This window comes from Periplaneta americana, chromosome 9 (assembly GCF_040183065.1).
Source record: "Periplaneta americana isolate PAMFEO1 chromosome 9, P.americana_PAMFEO1_priV1, whole genome shotgun sequence".
NCBI classification, from domain to species: Eukaryota; Metazoa; Arthropoda; class Insecta; order Blattodea; family Blattidae; genus Periplaneta; species Periplaneta americana.
The window spans coordinates 152,929,709-152,950,433 of NC_091125.1; the positions used below are offsets into that span (position 1 = coordinate 152,929,709).

The window sequence follows — 20,725 nt, forward strand, 5'->3', positions numbered from 1 at the left end:
ATATAAATGACACTCGGGAGGAAATAAAACGCAGAATAAATATGGGAAATGTGTGTTATTATTCGGTTGAGAAGCTTTTGTCATCCAGTCTGCTGTCAAAAAATCTTAAAGTCAGAATTTATAAAACAGTTATATTACCGGTTGTTCTGTATGGTTGTGAAACTTGGACTCTCACTTTGAGAGAGGAACAGAGATTAAGGGTGTTTTAGAATAACTTCTTAGGAAAATATTTGGGGCTAAGAGTGATGATAGAGACTGGATTAATCTTGCACAGGATAGGAACTGATGGCGGGCTTATGTGAGGGCGGCAATGAACCTGCGGGATCCTTAAAAGCCACTACTTGTAAGTAATTATTATTATTATTATTATTATTATTATTATTATTATTATTATCATCATCATCATTATCATCATCATCATCATTTCCTTTTTCGAACAATGTCCTCCTTTTTGAAGCTTTGTGTCCTCTCTCTTATCGATGTTAATCTGGTCACTCAATACGCAATTGAAATATAAAAATTGGAAATTTATCTTCAAAATGTGGAAAAATTCAAATACCTTAGAGCAACAGTAACAAATATAAATGACACTCGGGAGGAATTTAAACTCAGAATATATATGAGAAATACGTGTTATTATTCAGTTGAGAGGCTGTTGTCATTCAGTCTATTCCGAAAAAAGCTGAAAGTTAGAATTTATAAAATAGTTACATTATCGTTTGTTCGCGTATGGGCGAATCCATAAATGCATATAGAGTGTTAGTTAGGAGGCCGGAGGGAAAAAGACCTTTGGGGAGGCCGAGACGTAGGTGGGAAGATAATATTAAAATGGATTTGAGGGAGGTGGGATATGATGCTAGAGACTGGATTAATCTTGCTGAGGATAGGGACCAATGGCGGGCTTATGTGAGGGCGGCAATGAACCACCGGGTTCCTTAAAAGCCAGTAAGTAAGTAAGTGTCGTTTGTTCGGTATGTTTGTGAAACTTGGACTCTCACTTTGAGAGAGGAACAGAAGTTAAGGGTGTTCGAGAATAAGTGCTTAGGAAAATATTTAGGACTAAGAGAAATGAAGTTACAGGAGAATGGAGAAAGTTACACAACGTAGAACTAGACGCATTGATAACTGGTATTAGTTGGCAACACTGAAGAGACGGTCAAATTAGACTCTTCGGAATTACAGTTACATAATCCTCACTATAATTGCATAATTTCTGGATAAATTCATTCGTTTTTTTATTTTATTTTATTTTATTGAGTTATTTTACGACGCTGTATCAACATCTAGGTTATTTAGCGTCTGAATGAAATGAAGGTGATAATGCCGGTGAAATGAGTCCGGGGTCCAGCACCGAAAGTTACCCAGCATTTGCTCGTATTGGGTTGAGGGAAAACCCCGGAAAAAACCTCAACCAGGTAACTTGCCCCGACCGGGATTCGAACCCGGGCCACCTGGTTTCGCGGCCAGACGCGCTGACCGTTACTCCACAGGTGTGGACTAAATTCATTCGTAGGCTATATACTGAATAAGAACAAAATCCCTTGAACAGTTCGGAAATTGTTATATGTATACAGATAGACGCAATTCCAATACAACCTTTTTGTAGCAGGGAAGCTGAAAATTTGTTTCCCTAGAACTCTCGAAGTTGATTTTTGCAAAATCACGATACATTTTTTTAATACTTGGCATAATGAGAAATAAAAAACCATCTTACTTACTGAAGGTAGAGCACATTCATTACTTTCTGACAAAAAACCCACCGATTCTTGTTAAGTTTTCAACGTTGGCTAGCTAACCGAGAAATCAATCTCCGCTCGCCCTGTCAGGCGACACGAGCGACCGGGACAACATCCACAAAACTTTGCTTTACGGCCTCTTCCCCGAGCTATAAAACCAACGCTGCCAAAATGACCAATCCTGGGGCCACGGTGTCCGCCCGCAAGTGTCAGTGTCGGCTGAGCACAATATAACGACTGGTCTCTGCAATGTACAGGGAAGCAGGTGAAAAAGCCCACACATCACTACCGGCCTGATTTTTTGGTAAAATAAAACCAGTTCTATATAAATTATTCTAAATAATTGATTAAATTGCGATCTTACTCGTGTTAATTATGTAAGCATGTTTGGCTTACAGTTATTTCGGTGCTACTTGACACCATCCTCAGAGCCTTCTGTGTCTCGGCGTCATCTCAACTTCGCTGCCTATTGTGTGGGTGCGTTCGTGTGATGAAGAGATGTGGCAAACAGTGTGTGTGTTCTGAAATTGATCTGTGTGTTGAGAATTTGATTACGGTGTGTCTGTATATTTCATATTGTTCTCGTGTGTTGAGTTTTTGGGTTGTATGTGTAGGATTTCCATGTCCGTATTTATGTTATTGTATGTGTGGTTAGCATTGGTTATGTGTTCGGCATATGTAGTTGTATTGTGTCTTCTGGTTATTGCTTTAATGTGTTCTTTGTATCGAGTTTGGAATGATCTGCCTGTCTGTCCAATGTAGAAACTGTCGCAACTATTGCATGTGAGCTTGTATACGCCTGTGTGGTTGTTGTATTTATTTGTTTGTGTTGTTTGTGTGTTGAGTTACATCTACATATGCCGAACACATAACTAATGCCAACCACACATACAATAACATAAATACAGACATGGAAATCCTACACATAGAACCCAAAAACCAAAAACTCAACACACTAGAACAATATGAAATATACAGACACACTAAAACACACCCTAATCAAATACTCAACATACAGATCAATTTTAGAACACACACACTATTTGACACAACTCTTCATCACACGAACGCACCCATACAACAGGCAGCGAAGTTGAGATGACGCCAAGACACAGAAGGCTCTGAGGATGGTGTCAAGTAGCACCGAAACAACTGTAAGCCGCACATGCTTACATAATTAACACGAGTAAGATCGCCATTTAATCAATTATTCATATTCAAGTGTTAAAAGCAGTGTACGAAAGATTCAACATGGATTAAATTATTCTATTTCGTTAGGTGTTTAATAAAATAAATAGCCATTTTAACGCATGATTATTTCTCATTATCAAAAGTTATTGATGGTGGTTGCCAACACTCCCGTATTTCCCGGGATCTTTTGTACTTTAACTTTTCTTCAAATAACTTATTACCTCAATTTTGTCCTATAAGATCGTCCATTGAATGACAAAAATGCTGCCTTGAAATGAAAAGTCGCAGACCATTTATTCCATAACAAAAAGTGTGCTTTTTTAAAGTTATCTATCCGATCCAAAAGATTGTCACCCTAACTGAGGGACACCCTGTATATTTTTTGTTATAAAAATCCCATGTACAGTAGTGGCAAAAAACCGGACCGGCCCTTGTAGCTGATTTCAGAGCCTTGTTCACTTCAGAGCACGATAGACTGGTAACTAAGACTTTCGTGGTTCGAATCCTGCCTGGGAAGGAATCTTTTTTTTTTGTTCCTTATTCAAATTTATCCCCAACACTTTTCGATTGCAGTGATATTTTACTACTTAATTAACTTATTATTCCCAGAACATGAATTTTACCAGCAATCGAAAAGTATTGGGAATAAATCTGAATAAGAAACAAAAAAAGTTTCCTTCCCAGGTAGGATTCGAACCACGAAAGTCTTAGTTACCAGTCTATCGTGCTCTGAAGTGAACAAGGCTCTGAAATCAGGTACAAGGGTCGGTCTGGTTTTTTTGCCACTACTGTACATTGTGCTATTGGTAATTTGCTCTTGCGTAACATGTTAAAATATTCATGTCGTCATCATGATCCTTTCAAGTAGTAGGCCTAGTGGCCTGTTATGGTCTCCAACCATCTCTTGTGAAGTCTTCCAATAAGTCTTTTCCCTCGCGGTGTGTAGTGAAGCTTCTGTCTACATAATCTGGTACGCTCCATTCTTTGCACATGCTTAAGCCAGTCTTATCTGTATTCTTGTAGATACTGTACAATAGGTGTTATTTCTAATTATTATTATTATTATTATTATTGTTATTATTATTATTATTATTATTATTATTATTATTATTATTATTATTATTGGCTTTTAAGAAACCCGGAGTTTCATTGCCGCCCTCACATAAGCCCGCCATTGGTCCTTATCCTGAGCAAGATTAATCAAGTCTGTATCATCACATCCCACCTCCCTGAAACCCATTTTAATATTATCTTTCTATCTACGTCCCACTCTCCTCAAAGGTCTTTTTCCCTCAGGTTTCCCAACTAACACTCTATATGCATTTCTGGATTCGCCCATACGTGCTACATGCCCTGCCCATCTCAAAACGTCTGGATTTAATGTTCCTAATTATGTCAGGTGAGGAATACAATGCGTGCAGTTCTTTGTTATTATTATTATTATTATTATTATTATTATTATTATTATTATTATTAATGGAAATGAGTGTTATTATTCGGTTGAGAAGCTTTTGTCATCTAGTCTGCTGTAAAAAAATCTGAAAGTTATAATTTATAAAACAGTTATACTACCGGTTGTTCTGTATGGTTGTGAAACTTGGACCCTCACTTTGAGAGAGGAACAAAGATTAAGGTGTTTGAGAATAAGGTGCTTAGGAAAATATTTGAGGCTAAGAGGGATGAAGTTACAGGAGAATGGAGAAAGTTACACAACGCAGAACTGCACGCATTGTATTCTTCACCTGACATAATTAGAAACATTAAGTCCAGACGTTTGAGATGGGCAGGGCATGTAGCACGTATGGGCGAATCGAGAAATGCATATAAAGTGTTAGTTGGGAGACCGAAGGGAAAAAGACCTTTGGGGAGGCCGAGACGTAGATGGGAGGATAATATTAAAATGGATTTGAGGGAGGTGGGATATGATGGTAGAGACTGGATTAATCTTCCACAGGATAGGGAACGTTGGCGGGCTTATGTGAGGGCGGCAATGAACCTGCGGGTTCCTTAAAAGCCATTTGTAAGTATTATTATTATTATTATTATTATTATTATTATTATTATTATTATTATTATTATTATTCATCCACACTTCAATTCATCGAGCTTCATAAGGCATTCCAACTGCGTCTGAATGACATCCGACATGGAACTTGAAGGCATAATTATGCATTAATTCAACAGATTTCCTGGAACAGCATGAGAGATTAAAGGCGTTAAGGATAGGCATGTGGCGCCCTTCGCTTTCTTTTGAATGTGTCTAAAACAATGAGCGCAGAAAACTGTTTGCCGGGGTATAATTGATACGAATACAATACAAACTTCTGCGACCCTTTTTCTTATAGCGGGCAGGATGTCTCCAGTCACTAAGAAAGTGCCTTGCTCACACTCCAGACGCCCACTCGTCCGTGGCTTGCCACATCGGAAATGCTATCAACATTTCGAAGGAACGAAAAAATTCTCGGTACACTTGGTTAAGCAGAAACCTTCCACTAGATTACTAGAAGGATATCCCACCGCTTCATCTAACACAATGATTACGTGCTTCTGCGTTCCGATTTTATTGCTCTGCGTTGAGTACAACTGAGTGAATGGGTAAGAGTGGGCTATTCCAACCCGATATCAAAACCGTTGTTCTTGTCAGGATGCTAGTAAATAAATAAAGGGGCTATTCCATATGAAATCGAGCAGTAAAAAACCTCGCATTTTTTTATACTCTAATTTTTTCCCTATTTATACAAGGTGCTGAGGAGAGTGCATTTTCAAAAATATACTATCGAAAGTCAAACGGTTTTCGTATTGTTGAGCGACAAATTTAGCGTATTTTAGAAAAATAAGCTTCTTTCAGCGCTCAGAACTCTGGAACCATTTACTGCAGAACATTGAACGAGAGCTCATTTTGAAGCTGACATTTAGTAGGCTATGATAAGAAGTAATCCTTATTTTTATTGTATACAGAGAGACAGATAATCTGATTTTACATAGTTTTAGGCTTTTTGCCCATTTGTAAAAATGTAAAAAAATATTGAGAGAAAACCTTGCATTATTAAGAGGGATTCGGCATTGTTTGCTTAGTGTCACGGCAATAAGTTTCGGGGGTATTAAATAAATTATTTTCACACGCCTAGACTTGAAAGGCGCAACACAGCACAGACTGGCCGAGAGAAGAAGATAAGCGAGCGTTGGGCGTCATTTTACTCCTGTGTTTATGAAAACCTGTGATAAAGCTAGCCCAGCTATGCGCTACTAGACGAAACATCACGTGTTTATGTCTCCTGGCCTTGCTTGCTTGTAGGGTAGCTCCCGCCTCACAGTCAGCTGGTTAGCTCACGCGCGTACTATTTATTTTCTTTATTTGATTTTTCAATACTTTCTTATTAACGTTGCACAAGTAACAAATACGTGTTTATTTGTACTTTCAACGCGGAGTCTGACCATATATTTTAAAAATATTTTTTTTGTGGCCAAAGGCGTCTTAATTAAGAAAAATCTAAATTTCTCCATTTCCATAAAAAGTAAGAAAAACTGTTTACATGTCAATATAAACTTTAACTTTTCAGCATCAAAATAAACCATGATTTTGATCATTGGGTGAAAGGGTTTCGGAGCTACAACAGTTTAAAGTTGCTAATTTTATGAAAATACGATAGATTAAAATATTTTTAATTTAAACACTATGAAGTTCTGATGCCTCAAACTTTGCACAAAGCATTGTATCATAGTTGTCTACGGACAGAAAAAGTTTCATTGTATTTAAAAATTGCAAGGTCAATTTTCTCTATATTTCGGTCGATTTGAGATGGAACAGCCCAAAGGCTTTCATAACTTGAAATTTATATAAGTAAAAATTAGCGTCATAAAGGTGGAAAATAGGTCTACCTTTTCATCAAACTTTTGTGTTTATCGTAAAAATCAAGTTCCTTCATCATGTTGCGGGTGATACAGTAGAGCGTCTCGTTTAGGCACAGTAAAAACGTAAACAAATTGCAGGTAACGTGTAGGGGGAGGACGAGCCGTACAATAAACATGAGAGATGCACAAGGTTTTAGTTACAACTTTTATGGCGGAGCATTAATCGAGATTATATTTTCCAAAAACACACAAAACAAAAGAACATAAATTTCATAACGTTATCATATACATATTTTTAACAAACCAGCATTGTAACGTTGAAATACAGCAATTCAATATAACAAATCAAATTTTGCTACTTATATGATATTGCTTTCAAGCAGCATCTTTTACAGTACATTGGTCTGAAGAGGTCAGGTACAGTGCCTGAATAAACTGAACTTTGAGAAGGGATAATTACGTTTAGGAAATAGTGTTGTCACTTCAGACCAATATACTCTAGTTTTGTTAATTTGGCCACAGAAGACGGTAACATTATGTTAGTTATAAAGACAATGAAATTCATTACCGTAAAAAATTGCTTGTTTCTTAAAATGTCCACGTTCTTGGGCTTATTACCAAGTCTATGTAAAGATTAATTTTTTGGGTCCTATAGAATATATCTGTTATGATAACAATGATTAGAGGAGAAAAATTCGCTCCGGCGCCGGGGATCGAAGTCCGGGTCCTTGGTTCTACGTACCAAGCGCTCTAACCACTGAGCTACGCAGAAGTTCAATCCACAGCACCGGATCGAATCCCCTTCCTCCAGTGTTTTTCCATTTGTGGCCTGACTTCAAGTTCGATATATATGTTTACATATATTAAGTCAACTTCTATTATACAGGAAGCGCACTCAATTGAGTGACTTGGTGGTCGGGATTCCACAGTAATATGCACTGTTGGGCGAAGAATCTACGTAAAGATTAATTTTTGGTCCTACAGAATATGTTATGATAAAGGTTATTAGAGGAGAACAATTCGCTCCGGCGCCGGGGATCGAATCCGGGTCCTTAGTTCTACGTACCAAGCGCTTTAACCACTGAGCTACGCCGAAATTCAATCCACAGCACCGGATCGAATCCCCTTCCTCCAGTGTTTTTCCCTTTTTGGCCTGACTTCAAGTTCGATATATATGTTGACATATCATATTAAATCAACTGCCATTATAAAATGAGCGCACTCAATTGAGTGATTTGGTGGTCGGGACTCCACAGTAATATGCACTATTGGGCGAAGAATCTACGTAAAGATTAATTTTTGGTCCTACAGAATATATGTTATGATAACAAAGGTTATTAGAGGATAAAAATTCGCTCCGGCGCCGGGGATCGAATCCGGGTCCTTAGTAATTCGTACCAAGCGCTCTAACCAATGAGCTACGCCGAAATTCAATCCACAGCACCGGATCGAATCCCCTTCCTCCAATGTTTTTCCCTTTGTGGCCTGACTTCAAGTTCGATATATATGTTGACATATTATATTAAATCAACTGCCATTATAAAATGAGCGCACTCAATTGAGTGACTTGGTGGTCGGGATTCCACAGTAGTATGCACTGTTGGGTGAAGAATCTACGTAAAGATTAATTTTTGGTCTTACAGAATATATGTTATGATAACAATGATAGTCTAAGAGGAGAAAAATTCGCTCCGGCGCCGGGGATCGAATCCGGGTCCTTAGTTCTACGTACCCAAGCGCTTTAACCACTGAGCTACGCCGAAATTCAATCCACAGCACCGGATCGAATCCCCTTCCTCCAGTGTTTTTCCCTTTTTGGCCTGACTTCAAGTCTGTTGGGTGAAGAATCTACGTAAAGATTAATTTTTGGTCCTACAGAATATGTTATGATAAAGGTTATTAGAGGAGAACAATTCGCTCCGGCGCCGGGGATCAAAGTCCGGGTCCTTGGTTCTACGTACCAAGCGCTCTAACCAATGAGCTACGCCGAAATTCAATCCACAGCACCGGATCGAATCCCCTTCCTCCAGTGTTTTTCCCTTTGTGGCCTGACTTCAAGTTCGATATATATGTTGACATAATATATTAAATCAACTGCCATTATACAATGAGCGCACTCAATTGAGTGACTTGGTGGTCGGGATTCCACAGTAGTATGCACTGTTGGGTGAAGAATCAACGTAAAGATTCATTTTTTGGTACTACAGAATATATCTGTTACGATGCCGGAGCGAATTTTTCTCCTGTAATAGCTATTGTTACCATAACAGATATATTCTGTAGAACCAAAAATAATTAATCTTTACGTAGATTCTTCGCCCAACAGTGCATATTACTGTGGAATCCCAGGCTCAACTAATCGATCATCCTGGCCTCACTTCCTAGCATACCCAGAGCCTTATGCCGCATTTACACGAGGCCAGTCAATGAGACAATAGTTGGAAGACAGTTTATTGACTGGCATACAAATTATTGGCTTTGTGTGAACACTTCGGCCCAACTGTCTAGCCAGTTGGCTACGTAATTACCGAGCCAGTCTATTGTCCCCGACAGTTCAATGCCCCCACCACCACCGGGAGCACGCCATTGCCTTGGCAACTGGCGTCATGTGAACGCAACATGCTAGTTGCTACGCTGTTTTTGGAGCTAGTCTGCTTGAGTCAACCGAGAAGTGAGTTTTCTCACGTATTTGTCCGTTGTTTTTCGTTGTAATAATGGCCCCAAAGTGGAGTGACGCTGTTAATATCAAATTCGTTAAGCTGTATAAGGAGAAGCGATGTTTGTGGGACCAGCACCACAACCTGTACAAGAACAAACATGCTCGCGAGAAGGCACTGTCTGACATTGTTGGCGAGATGAACATTGAGGGATTCGGTATTGTTGAGGTCAAAACGAAAATTAAGTCTCTCCGTGGCACTTTCAACATAGAGTTCGCTAAACAGCAAAAAAGTGTGAAGTCTGGGTCTGGATCAGCGGACGTTTATGTCCCAACCTTGAAATGGTTCAATATCATGAAGGAAGTTATGGTGAAGGGAACATTGAAAAGGCAGACCACAAGTACATTGGTAAGTAATATAAACTTGTTAAATTTTTAGTATTTTTGCATTTTTATGTTTATTTCCATGAACCGAGCGTGGTGCCGACCACACCACCTCATTCTAGTGCCGAGGTCATGGAAAGCAAGGGGCTCTACCTCCATGCCCCCCAAGTGCCTTCATGGCATGTTACGGGGATACCTTTACCTTTTACCTTTTTCCATGAACCATATTTGTAAGAAAGTAGATTTGCATTATTTTGCAAGTAGAAAACCTTTTATAGTCCCGACGCTGTTATTCCCGGTGTGACTCCTCCTCTTTGCTTACGTCTTAGGAAGTGAAGGCTCTATGAAGTCTAGGTAGGTAGTATCGTTCGCCATTTTTGTTCTTTCGTTGCCGAGCTACCATACGAGGAATCTATTTGCCACACCGTTAAACATTATCATGTCGTAGCTCCTATGATAACAAATCAAACGCACTGTAATTCAGCAAATAATTGAGCGGCAAATAACGTCTTCGTGTGCTTTCTGCGAACGCCAACGAAAGAGCCAAAATGGCGGGCGATTATATTAAGTATTTATCGAGCCTTAAAAAATGAATAACGTCTTCAACCGCGAATCACAAGACGCACACGTTTAAATGTAGCCGACCTGCAACGCGATTGGCTGCCGGAAATTAGAGCGACGGGAATATAGTACTGTACATTTCAAACTATAGTTCCGTCGCTCTTATTTCCGGCAGCCAATCACGTTACAGGTCGGCTTCATTTAAACGTGTGCGTCTTGTCATTCGCCGCTGATGACGTTATGCACGTCTTAAGGCTCGATAAACACTTAATATAATCGCCCGCCATTTTTGTTCTTTCGTTGGCGCTCGCAGAAAGCACACGAGGACGTTATTTTCCACTCAATTATTTGATCAATTACAGCACAGTCTAGTATATACAGTCATGAAGCTCAATACGTAGTAAATATGCATCCATAGATAGTTGCTAACCACTAGGATCGCTAATATCGCCTCATTACAGACAATGCGAAATAGTATCTTCACAGTCTATTGTTTCTAGCATCTTCACAACTCAAGCCTCGTGACTATATATGTATACAAGACTGTGATTACAGTGCATTTGATTTAATATCATAGGAGCTACGACATGATAATGTTTAACGGTGCGGAAAATAAATTCCTCTTCTGGTAGCTCTGCAACGAAAGGACAAAAATGACGAACGATACTACAGATCTCGGATTTTATCTCTGCCTCTGTGCAACGTCACATTTGCGGTGGGGAAGTGAGGAGAGGGGAAGAAATTTGTAATGCTTTTCAATACGATGACGTCCACATTGTAAGATAAGCAATTTGATATTTAACGCTATTGACCGGCAGAGATATAATCCGAGATCTGTATCTACCTAGACTTTAAAGAGCCTTCACTTCCTAAGGAGTAAGAAAAGAGGAGGAGTCACGCCGGGAATAACAGCTATAGCAAGTACAACAATAGGAGTAAGAAAACAAAATTTACAACAATAACATGTGTAATGTTTTAATATAGTGCTATATCACTACAGAAAATAGGCAAAATGTGTAACAATTACAATTTAACATAGGCTACCGGTAGTAAAATCATTATAATGCTTTAAACTTGTTTCTTCTTCATCAATATGGATTGTCTGTACATTACAACTGATGTATCATTTTATTTTGCCATTCAACTGCTCCGTTAAGAAAATAAGTTTTGTAAGCTTCTCTTTCTTCCTTTGCTTTTTTTTTTTTTTTAATGCGATCCAACTCGTATAAAACTGATTGCCTCCCTCCTCCAACTACTCTCAATAATACAACCCAAGTCAAAATCCTCACCGTCAACTGGTTGTCTTGGTATGTAGGTTGCAGTGAATTTGCTCCTTAGAAAGTTGTGAATGCACAGGCATCACAAATCACTTCATCGATTTTTTCTGGCAAAAGAGCTAGGTATGAGTTTCTCAAATATTCTAAACTCACTAACTAATATACCAAATGCATTTTTCACGATGCACCTCGCTCTTGATAACCTGTAGTTGAAGACCTTTTCATCGAATTTCAACAAAGGTCCTCCATACGGCTTCATGAGGTATTCTTCCAATGTAAATGCATCGTCTCCCACGATAACACCATTCTTGGGCAAAGAAGGCTTTAAACAAAGAAGATCGCTGAAAAACTGTGTATCAGACACGGAACCATTGCTTCCGGGGTTTTCCCTCAACCCAATATGAGCAAATGCTGGGTAAGTTTCGGTGTTGGACCCCGGAATCATTTCACAGGCATTATCACCTTCATCTCATTCAGACGCTAAGTAACCTAAGCTGTTGATAAAGCGTCGTAAAATAACCTACTAAAATAAAAAAAAAACATTGCTTCCTACGCCTATGAAAGTGAATCGATAGTCATGATTAGAGCCCGGACGTTTGCCAAAATGTCTTTTTACTAGGTGGAAGTAAATCATTATTTGCATAGATATAAATGTGATTTGGAGTAAATCAAAATGATAGGGTCAATTTTTATTTTGCCTATTTTGCATTTTTAAAGTGTTTCTTAGTAATAAAAGAGTTTTTTTTTTTTTTCATTTTAAAGCAATATTTCTTGTTTATTTGCAATTTTCTAATTAACTGTGATGTAATGTGTGTGGAATTTAAATATATGAAACAATGACTAACTTTACTAATAAAAGTAAATAAAAGTAATTTACTGTATTTCGGTGCTTAATCTGCTAATAATCGTGCTTTAATACTATTGGTGTAATATGAATAATGATCGACAATCCACAGTTACAAATATAATATTGCCATGTCTTCACGATACCAACAATCAGCTTTATAATTTTCAATATTAAGCTCGTTCGCATAAAAGTTGTCACGTAGAATTTTCAATTTGTTTGCTTTCATATTTTCAAATCTTACTGTTACAATTTTGTGCTACACGTGTTTATTATTGTAGGAGAAAGAAATTTGAGTGAGGAATTTACTGTCGGGTGACAGAAGGTATAAGATCAATTAGCTAGGCATAAATTAAGTAAACCATTGAAAAGTAAACTTCATGCTTACATTAGTAAATTTAGTGTCCATGTGTTTTCAACCGATGGAACAGTTTTATTATGCAAGGTTTGTGAAAAGACAATCACGAAAAAAAGTATTTTATAAGTCAACATGTGTCACCTAAGTAAGTATGTTAATTATGTTAAAATAATTTAAATTTATAGCTAAAATATACTATGCATTTTTTAAATTTATAATGTCTTTTTCAAAGATTATTGTGCCCTTTTATTGCTTTTTTTTTCCTGCCTATTTTAACTGGTATAAATGCCTAAACATCCGGGCTCTAGTCATGATCAACTAATGCGAAAAACACAATGCTGTTTTGTTTTTTGTAATTAAAAAAAGTGCTGCCACAATGTCCTGGCGCTCTGATGAGAACATGTTTTCCGTCAATTGCTCCATAGCACCGAGGAAAGTTCCATCGATCTTGAAACCCCTGCTATATCTTTTTCCGTTCATCATGCGTCTTAGTAATCTGAAACAAAATAATTTAAAAAATTCAAAATATTAAATACTCCTCGTATAATCTTATATGTATACTTATGAATTTTTTTTCGTCCGTTCCTTTTTCAGACGCCCGACACCTGCGAGAACTGGACTGGCACAGGTGATGATCCTTTAGAAGGTACTTCAGCGGATAATCTACCCCCAGAACACGACGTAACAGCAAACCAGCAAGATCAAGAGCCAAATGACATGGATTGTGCACAAACCACACATAATCAGGAACAAATATCTCCAGCCTATCAGCCAAAAATTAAATTGAAACCAAGACCAAAATTTCAACAAATTGCTTCCACTGCCCGTGAAGTGAAACTTTTGAGTGAGTCTGTTTCACGCAGAAGTACCGATGAAAACGAGTTTGATATTTTTGGGAAACACGTGGCGGCACAACTAAAAATGTTAAGCCCTTATCAGGCAATCACAGCTGAAATGGAAATAAATAATATTTTGACTAAGTGCCGTTTTGCTGATTTGTATGCCTCCCCAACTACTGCGTCAAACAGCCCCTTATCGGATTGAACTTCTGACAATTTAACACGATTTAGTCCTAGGTATCTATATAATATTAATCATATAAGTTAAATAAGCCATAATTTTGTAACACTTCACTTTATTTGAAGGGTTCAGAGCCATAGTGGGCCAAGCGCCATTTATTAAAAACGGAGAAAGCAAGGGTTAAAGTTAAGTGAATACCATAATTTAATGAAGATTAACATATCATTTAGTTTCAATGTGCACACTTTATATTATTTGCTATAAAAAAATGTTATGTTTTATTTAACGACGCTCGCAACTGCAGAGGTTATATCAGCGTCGCCGGATGTGCCGGAATTTTGTCCCGCAGGAGTTCTTTTACATGCCAGTAAATCTACTGACATGAGCCTGTCGCATTTAAGCACACTTAAATGCCATCGACCTGGCCCGGGATTGAACCCGCAACCTTGGGCATAGAAGGCCAGCGCTATACCAACTCGCCAACCATGTCGACTATATGTTGCTATATGTTTCATTGAATTATGGTGAGCACTTAATTTTAACCCCTGTTTTCTCCGTTTTTAATGTATGGCGCTTGGCCCACTATGGATCTGACCCCTTCATTTCTGGTAATACTTTTGTAGTAATGATCTTGCATGTCATGTTTTGTGAAATAAAACCGATACTAAATACCATACTTAGATAATTTATATCTTACCTGTATATATTCCTGGAAGCTGCAGTACAGGACTTCGCAAACCTGAGGAATGAATAAAGAAATGGAAGGCTTCGACATTCAGAAGAAATGATGTAAGCTTCTGTAACTAATTCCTGCAGCAAGGAACGATAATGTCTCTTTCAACTTTGGGGAGATTGCTGCCCTCATTACTGTGTCTTGTTCTGATATTTTTCCTTCCACAAGGAGAGGACACGCTCTGTATATCACCGAATTAAATAAAATTTTGTGACATGAAAGTACAAGACGTACCGTTTAAAGTCATACCTGATATAGGTGGCCAATGACCCCTCGTTTTGAAAATATTGGCTATTGTTTGTGATATACTTCCGTTAGGTGTCTAATAGGAAAACATTAGACTGTGTAACGGCGTAGCTCATATGGTTGGATGCTGAGTTATCATCCAGGCAACCTGAGTTCGAATCCTAATGCCTTCTCGTTTTTAAAGCTTGATATTATTATTATTATTATTATTATTATTATTATTATTATTATTATTATTATTATTATTATTTCTTTTTTTATTCACTTTCAGTTGTCAGCTCCTATATTCAAAGCCATGTTGAAATATGGGTGGTATGGATCAAAATTAATAAATGAATGAGAAGTGTTTGTGAATGTGAAGGATATCTGTTTCTCAGTAGAAGTGCGGAAAAATGTGTGTGACTGTGGACAACCTTCTTTCATTTGCTGTGCATGCTGCAAGGAATATGTATGTTTTGTATGTTTTTATTAACATTTATCACAATGAATCGGGTACAAAATGAAGTGGAATAGCTGCTACAGAAACAGAACAGACACCAGTGACACATCTTACCTTCCTACATGAGCAGTATTTCATTGTTTATCCTTTACAATACAATGTTAGTTAATTATAGTTTGTTTAAAACATGATGAAGCGTTCAATACATTGAGAAATATGATATACGTAAATAGATAACTGTGATCACAATATTAATCATTATTAAAAAAAAAATATAGGACCAATTGAGATTCGAACTTAGGCTAACAACTCAGCATCCAACCATATGGGCTACGCTGTTACACAGTATAATGCTTCCCTATTAAGCATCTAACGGAAGTATGTCACAAACAATAGCCAATATTTTCAAAACGAGGGGTCATTGGCCACCCATACCAGGTATGACTTTAAACAGTACGTCTTGTACTTTCATCTCACACAATCTTATTCCATTCGGTGATATACAGAGCGTGTCCTCTCCTTGTAAGTGTAATAATTTATCAAAACATTCCGGTCTCATCCTTAAACAAGTCCTGTACTCTGATATGTCCTCCAAACTGAGTTCCGTCACGAGTTGTGACGAAGCGCCATAACTGTCTCTCCTCAAAAGCCATTTCCTCGTCTACTCCCGCTTCTTCTCTCTTGCACTAGAACTTCGCATGATTCAGCAATAAATTTCACGCAAAGTTCCTCAAAAGTTAAGTTCATTTCCTCCCGGGACACCACAGACGCTGCACACTCAGTCATTTTTTGACACCTACTGCCACAGCAATACTTTCCTCGTGTGAATAGATCAACGTTCAACTTGATTGGGCGGCGACTGTCTCTCAACATTTTGGAGACAATTATCTACAATTATTTTCTCGACAATAGGCCTCGTGTAAATGCGGCTTTAGTGCAGTCCAGTTGTAGAATAGAGGTCAGTGTTACTAATAAACCATGCATAAGCGATGGATGTATAAGCAGCGTGTAAGTATACATGGGAACTGCTTTTTAGTAATTACACACACGAAACCCCTTGTTTAAGTGTTGTACGAGGGATGATCGAAAAGTAGCGCACAACAATTTTTTTGTGCGAGATCGTGCGTATTTGCTTGTTTTCCGCACAGAACCAATACGCGGTAAGTGTGAAATACCACATTCAGTATTCCCAACGTAACACACATAACAATTTCCCTCTTCTTACCGCTTAAGCGCGACATTCATTTTACTGCTTTAGGCTTTTAACATATTGTTCTTAGAGACTTTTAACATAGTAATAATTATAAATTGGAAACTTACCACTGCAATTTCACCTAAATTGCAATGTTAATTATTGTTTTTAAATATTTGCAAAAATTAAGTAAAGTCTACTACTCCACGAAACTTATTGCATTCCTGATACAAGTAACATTAAGGAAGCCGTGAAAAAATCAACGAGATTCCAGATGCCGATGTTATTACTGCAATATGTTATATAAATAATATTGTTAAAATATTAAAATGAAAAATAAATCATTACATAACCTTACCGTTTGTTTTAAGTTCGCATTTATAGACTGGGGGGAAAAAAAGACAGACGTATATCACGGCCTGCTGGAGTATAGTAAACACAGAAAACATTTTACAACAACAATGTTGAAGAAAGATATTTTGGTGTTCCGAAGTTGGCGTCATTAAACAGAAACCAACATGGAGATTTCATTGCAACTAATTAGAAATTCGTCTTTCAGGTATGTAATAAACGATCTTCGCACAAAATAATGTACGATACACGAGAGGTATGTTTGTTTTCATGTTCTCGGAAATTAAAAAAGCTCAACTACGTTTCGCTTTTACAATCCTTTCCTCGAAGATGAAAACGTCAACATACCGCTCTTGTAACGCATATTACTATTACGGAATACTATTTCGCTTAGGACGTGCAAAGTTGGCAGATAGTTTGAATCTTGCGCTACAGATAGCAATGGCTCGATCAGGTGTAACCCTGGAGGAACGAGTGGTAACTACTGAGTAAAGATGGAGTGTGTGCTAGCATTGTTTACTTGTGTAATCCGTTTTTTGTGGACAACACGGAGAAGTCCGAGAGAAATCCACAGGGAAATATTGGAGATAAATGGTGCTGGATCTTAACAACTTCTTCAGGTGGTGCAGTTCCTTCAAAGAGGGCCGCCGACAAAGCACGTTTCGGCCGGCCAGTGCAACGCCATGCAATGTCAGAGGCATTGAGGCTGCAATCATTCACCCTATAGTCCAGACTTCGCACCGACTAACTTACGTCTTCGGACCAATGAAGAAATTCCTAGGAGGTCAAGGCTTCGATTCGGGTGAAAAAGTGAAATCTGTCGTGCGCAGGTGGCTATACGCCTAGAAAACGGAGTTTTATGAACGAGGTGTTCTGAATCTGGCGTCACGATTGGAGAAATGTGTCGGGATGTTTTGAAATATAAGTAAAACCAGTATCTTTCTTGTGCATTATTTCGTTTTCGTATGTTGCCACAAAAAATTGCTGTGCGTTACTTTTCGATCCTCCTATGTACTGTATAGAGAAAAAATGGCCGCCTCTCTAATAGCTTTTCGTATCGATTGTCATTTTATGCAGATGGTTGCCTTGTAACCACAGACGAATAAATGAAAGAAAACAGAATAATTAGAAAATAGTGCTGTAGCTGTACTTTTTGATCAAAATATAGCGTGGTAATCGATCAGGTCCAGTTGTACTATCGATACTTGGCGCGGCACACTAGCGCACACTATCGGATGCAATAGAGAATCTCAGTTATTCTATTACCTTTCGCAATAAAAAAATAATGACGAAACTATGACGTAGCTGTGTGACAGTTGTATTGATATACACGAAGTGTGTAGTGATTATTAGTCATGAATTTACAAACGATTTTTAAACGAGTTATTCGCTGTGTAAGTAGGAGTATAAGGCAGTTAAACGTCTGTATAAGAGTTTTTATTATACTTATTTTTTTTGAAAGATGGGACATGACAGGAGCGTTGCGATCGGAAAGACAACTGAATGTCACATAGCGTGGTAGGCCTGTTGCTATGGTAACAACGGTTGAGTTGTCAAACTTACCGTTCTCACGTGGCGAGTGCTTAATAGCTCTCTTGGCGAAATTTATTGTGCACACAATATTAACATTGGTACGTTTCGTGTTTGATTCTCTGTCGATTTTTGTATTGTTTTCTCACCTTCGCATCAATTGTCAATGAATGTTTTAACGTCAGCCATCTTAACGACAATTGCTAGCTTTCATCAGCTGGCAGCGTGGTGGTCCATATTGGCAACATGGCACTGTAGTTCCAAGCTCGGCCGCTTAACTGTCATATCCCATCTTTCAAAAAAACAAGTATAGTAAGACCGTTATAGTATTTACGAAATCTAAAAGTGATGAATGTCAGAAGTATATCAGTGGTTTATTACAAAATTCCGAAAATTCTAAACCTTCAATAAATTTCTTCAGCATATTAAAATGTTCTTACAACTGAGGAGAAATTTCTCTTAACAATAAGGGACTGTTTTTCATGCCTGCTCACCGCTGGAGTTTAAAATAATTCGCAAAAAAAAAAGCGGAAATAATCCCATATCGTCATAAACTTTCACAATTCTATACCAGGTTCTCCATTTATATAAAATAATAATAATAATAATAACAATAATAATAATAATAATAATAATAATAATAATAATAATAATAATAATAATAATAATAATAATAATAATGTACTTTAACCTGCATGTGAATAGGACTAAACCACTTGACTTAATCCATGAATGATGATAATGATGATGATAAAAGTGTTGTTGAAAATTTATAAACGCGTATGATTATTTGACCACTGTAAATCAACGTGGAAAACCCGACACACGCCCCGCGCTGGTAGTTTGTGGGGAGCTGCGTCCCGTTCCCTCCCGTGCAACTGCCTACACATGTAACTACAAAAAGTATCTCTTTCCTAACTAATCGATGATCTTCTCTGGGGAGAATATAGTTATTTCTGTACCACATGGTCTAACCCAGTTTATGGCCCTCGTCTCAGGAACAGGGGTGAACAAAATTGTGAAGCTCTAGTTATTTCCTTTCCTTGCGATAGAAAAGAATATTATGAATTCATATTATTAATTTTATTACAACTGAACCTTACAATCAGTCTTCTTATGTCACGTTAACTCACTCATATGGTTGCTAAGAAACAAAATCGTGCTAATACCACAGTTTAGTACATACAGTCACGAAGCTTGAGGTGATTTTTTGCATTTCTCACGATACAATGCTCCAAGGGGTTAGCAACTAAAAGTATACTACGAACAATAGACTGTGCGATAATAGCGATTCTAGTGGCTAGCAACTAAAGTTCAATTGCCATTGGATGCATATACCCTACATATTGAGCTTCGTGACTGTGTGTACAGTAGTGCCAAAAAAAAAAAAACCCAACCGACCCTTGTAGCTGATTTCAGAGCCTTGTTCACTCCAGAGCACGATAGACTGGTAACTAAGACTTTCGTGGTTCGAATCGTCCCTAGGAAGAAAACTTTTTTTCGTTCCTTATTCAAATTTATTCCCAATAATTTTCGATTGCGTGATATTTTACTAGCCTACTTAATTAACTTATTATTCCCAGAACATGAATTTTACCTAATCGTTTGTGAATTTTCTTCTAACATATTCATGTCACCCGCACAGACAAGAAGCTGATATAACCCGTTCAATTCCAAACCCTGTCTGTTATCCTGAACTTCCCAAATGGCATATTCTAGAGCGAAGTTAAAAAGTAAAGGTGATAGTGCATCTCCCTGCTAATAATAAAAAGTGTTTAAGGAAAATAATAACTTTAAAAATATGTTAAGTGCATCTGATATGGTTTAAATCCCCCCTCACTCTTTTAATGGTCAAGTTTGCCCATTTTGCGGTATGGATAATAGTTCATTTCAGAACTCAGGCAGACGGCAATGTCAAGCAATGTAGGCAGGTGATGATTCTTAGCTCCACACTGTATATAGGGGAGAAGTGGGTACAGTAAGACAGGGAGAACAGTGAGACATTTTTTATTAGATAGTAAATTTTGATGTTGAAATGTTGGTAACAGTAGAGTTGTATGTTGCATGAGTAAAGTAACAGTATTTTCATACTCGATTTGATTGTAGTTTTAAAGTTGAGTGATGAAAAAATAATTCGTAATTTTTCACTCTAGAAGTAAAATTTTGGTTTGTGTTTAATGAAGATTATATTGGATATACAAATTAAATAGAAATATGAATGTTTTGTTACCTAATACTATGGTATTTGAAGTTATGTTTGGCAAAGTTTCGTCTTTCTTGTTTTAATTTTGAAGTGATGGCGTCATTTTTAAACGAAGTATGCGTAAAGGGAACAGTGAGACATGCCATTGAAGG

At 37.7% G+C, this 20,725-nt stretch overlaps 2 protein-coding genes across 3 annotated transcripts in view; one reads left to right on the plus strand and one right to left on the minus strand.

Moving 5' to 3' along the window:
• Lrch (Leucine-rich-repeats and calponin homology domain protein) overlaps positions 1–20,725 on the minus strand; it is a 328,792-nt gene that overhangs the window by 134,351 nt on the left and 173,716 nt on the right. The gene's annotated exons all lie outside the window — the stretch shown is intronic.
• Positions 9,189–14,873, plus strand: LOC138706616 (uncharacterized). Its single transcript, XM_069836133.1, has 2 exons — positions 9,189–9,844; positions 13,454–14,873. Exons 1-2 carry the CDS (start codon positions 9,494–9,496, stop codon positions 13,901–13,903), a joined length of 801 nt encoding a protein of 266 aa, XP_069692234.1. The 5' UTR covers positions 9,189–9,493; the 3' UTR covers positions 13,904–14,873.

Excerpts from the sequence above, each read along its gene's own strand:
- LOC138706616 (XM_069836133.1), top strand. The coding sequence starts at position 9,494 with ATGGCCCCAAAGTGGAGTGACGCTGTTAATATCAAATTCGTTAAGCTG. Across the intron at positions 9,845-13,453 it reads GGCAGACCACAAGTACATTG|ACGCCCGACACCTGCGAGAA; the intron begins GTAAGTAATATA and ends TTCCTTTTTCAG.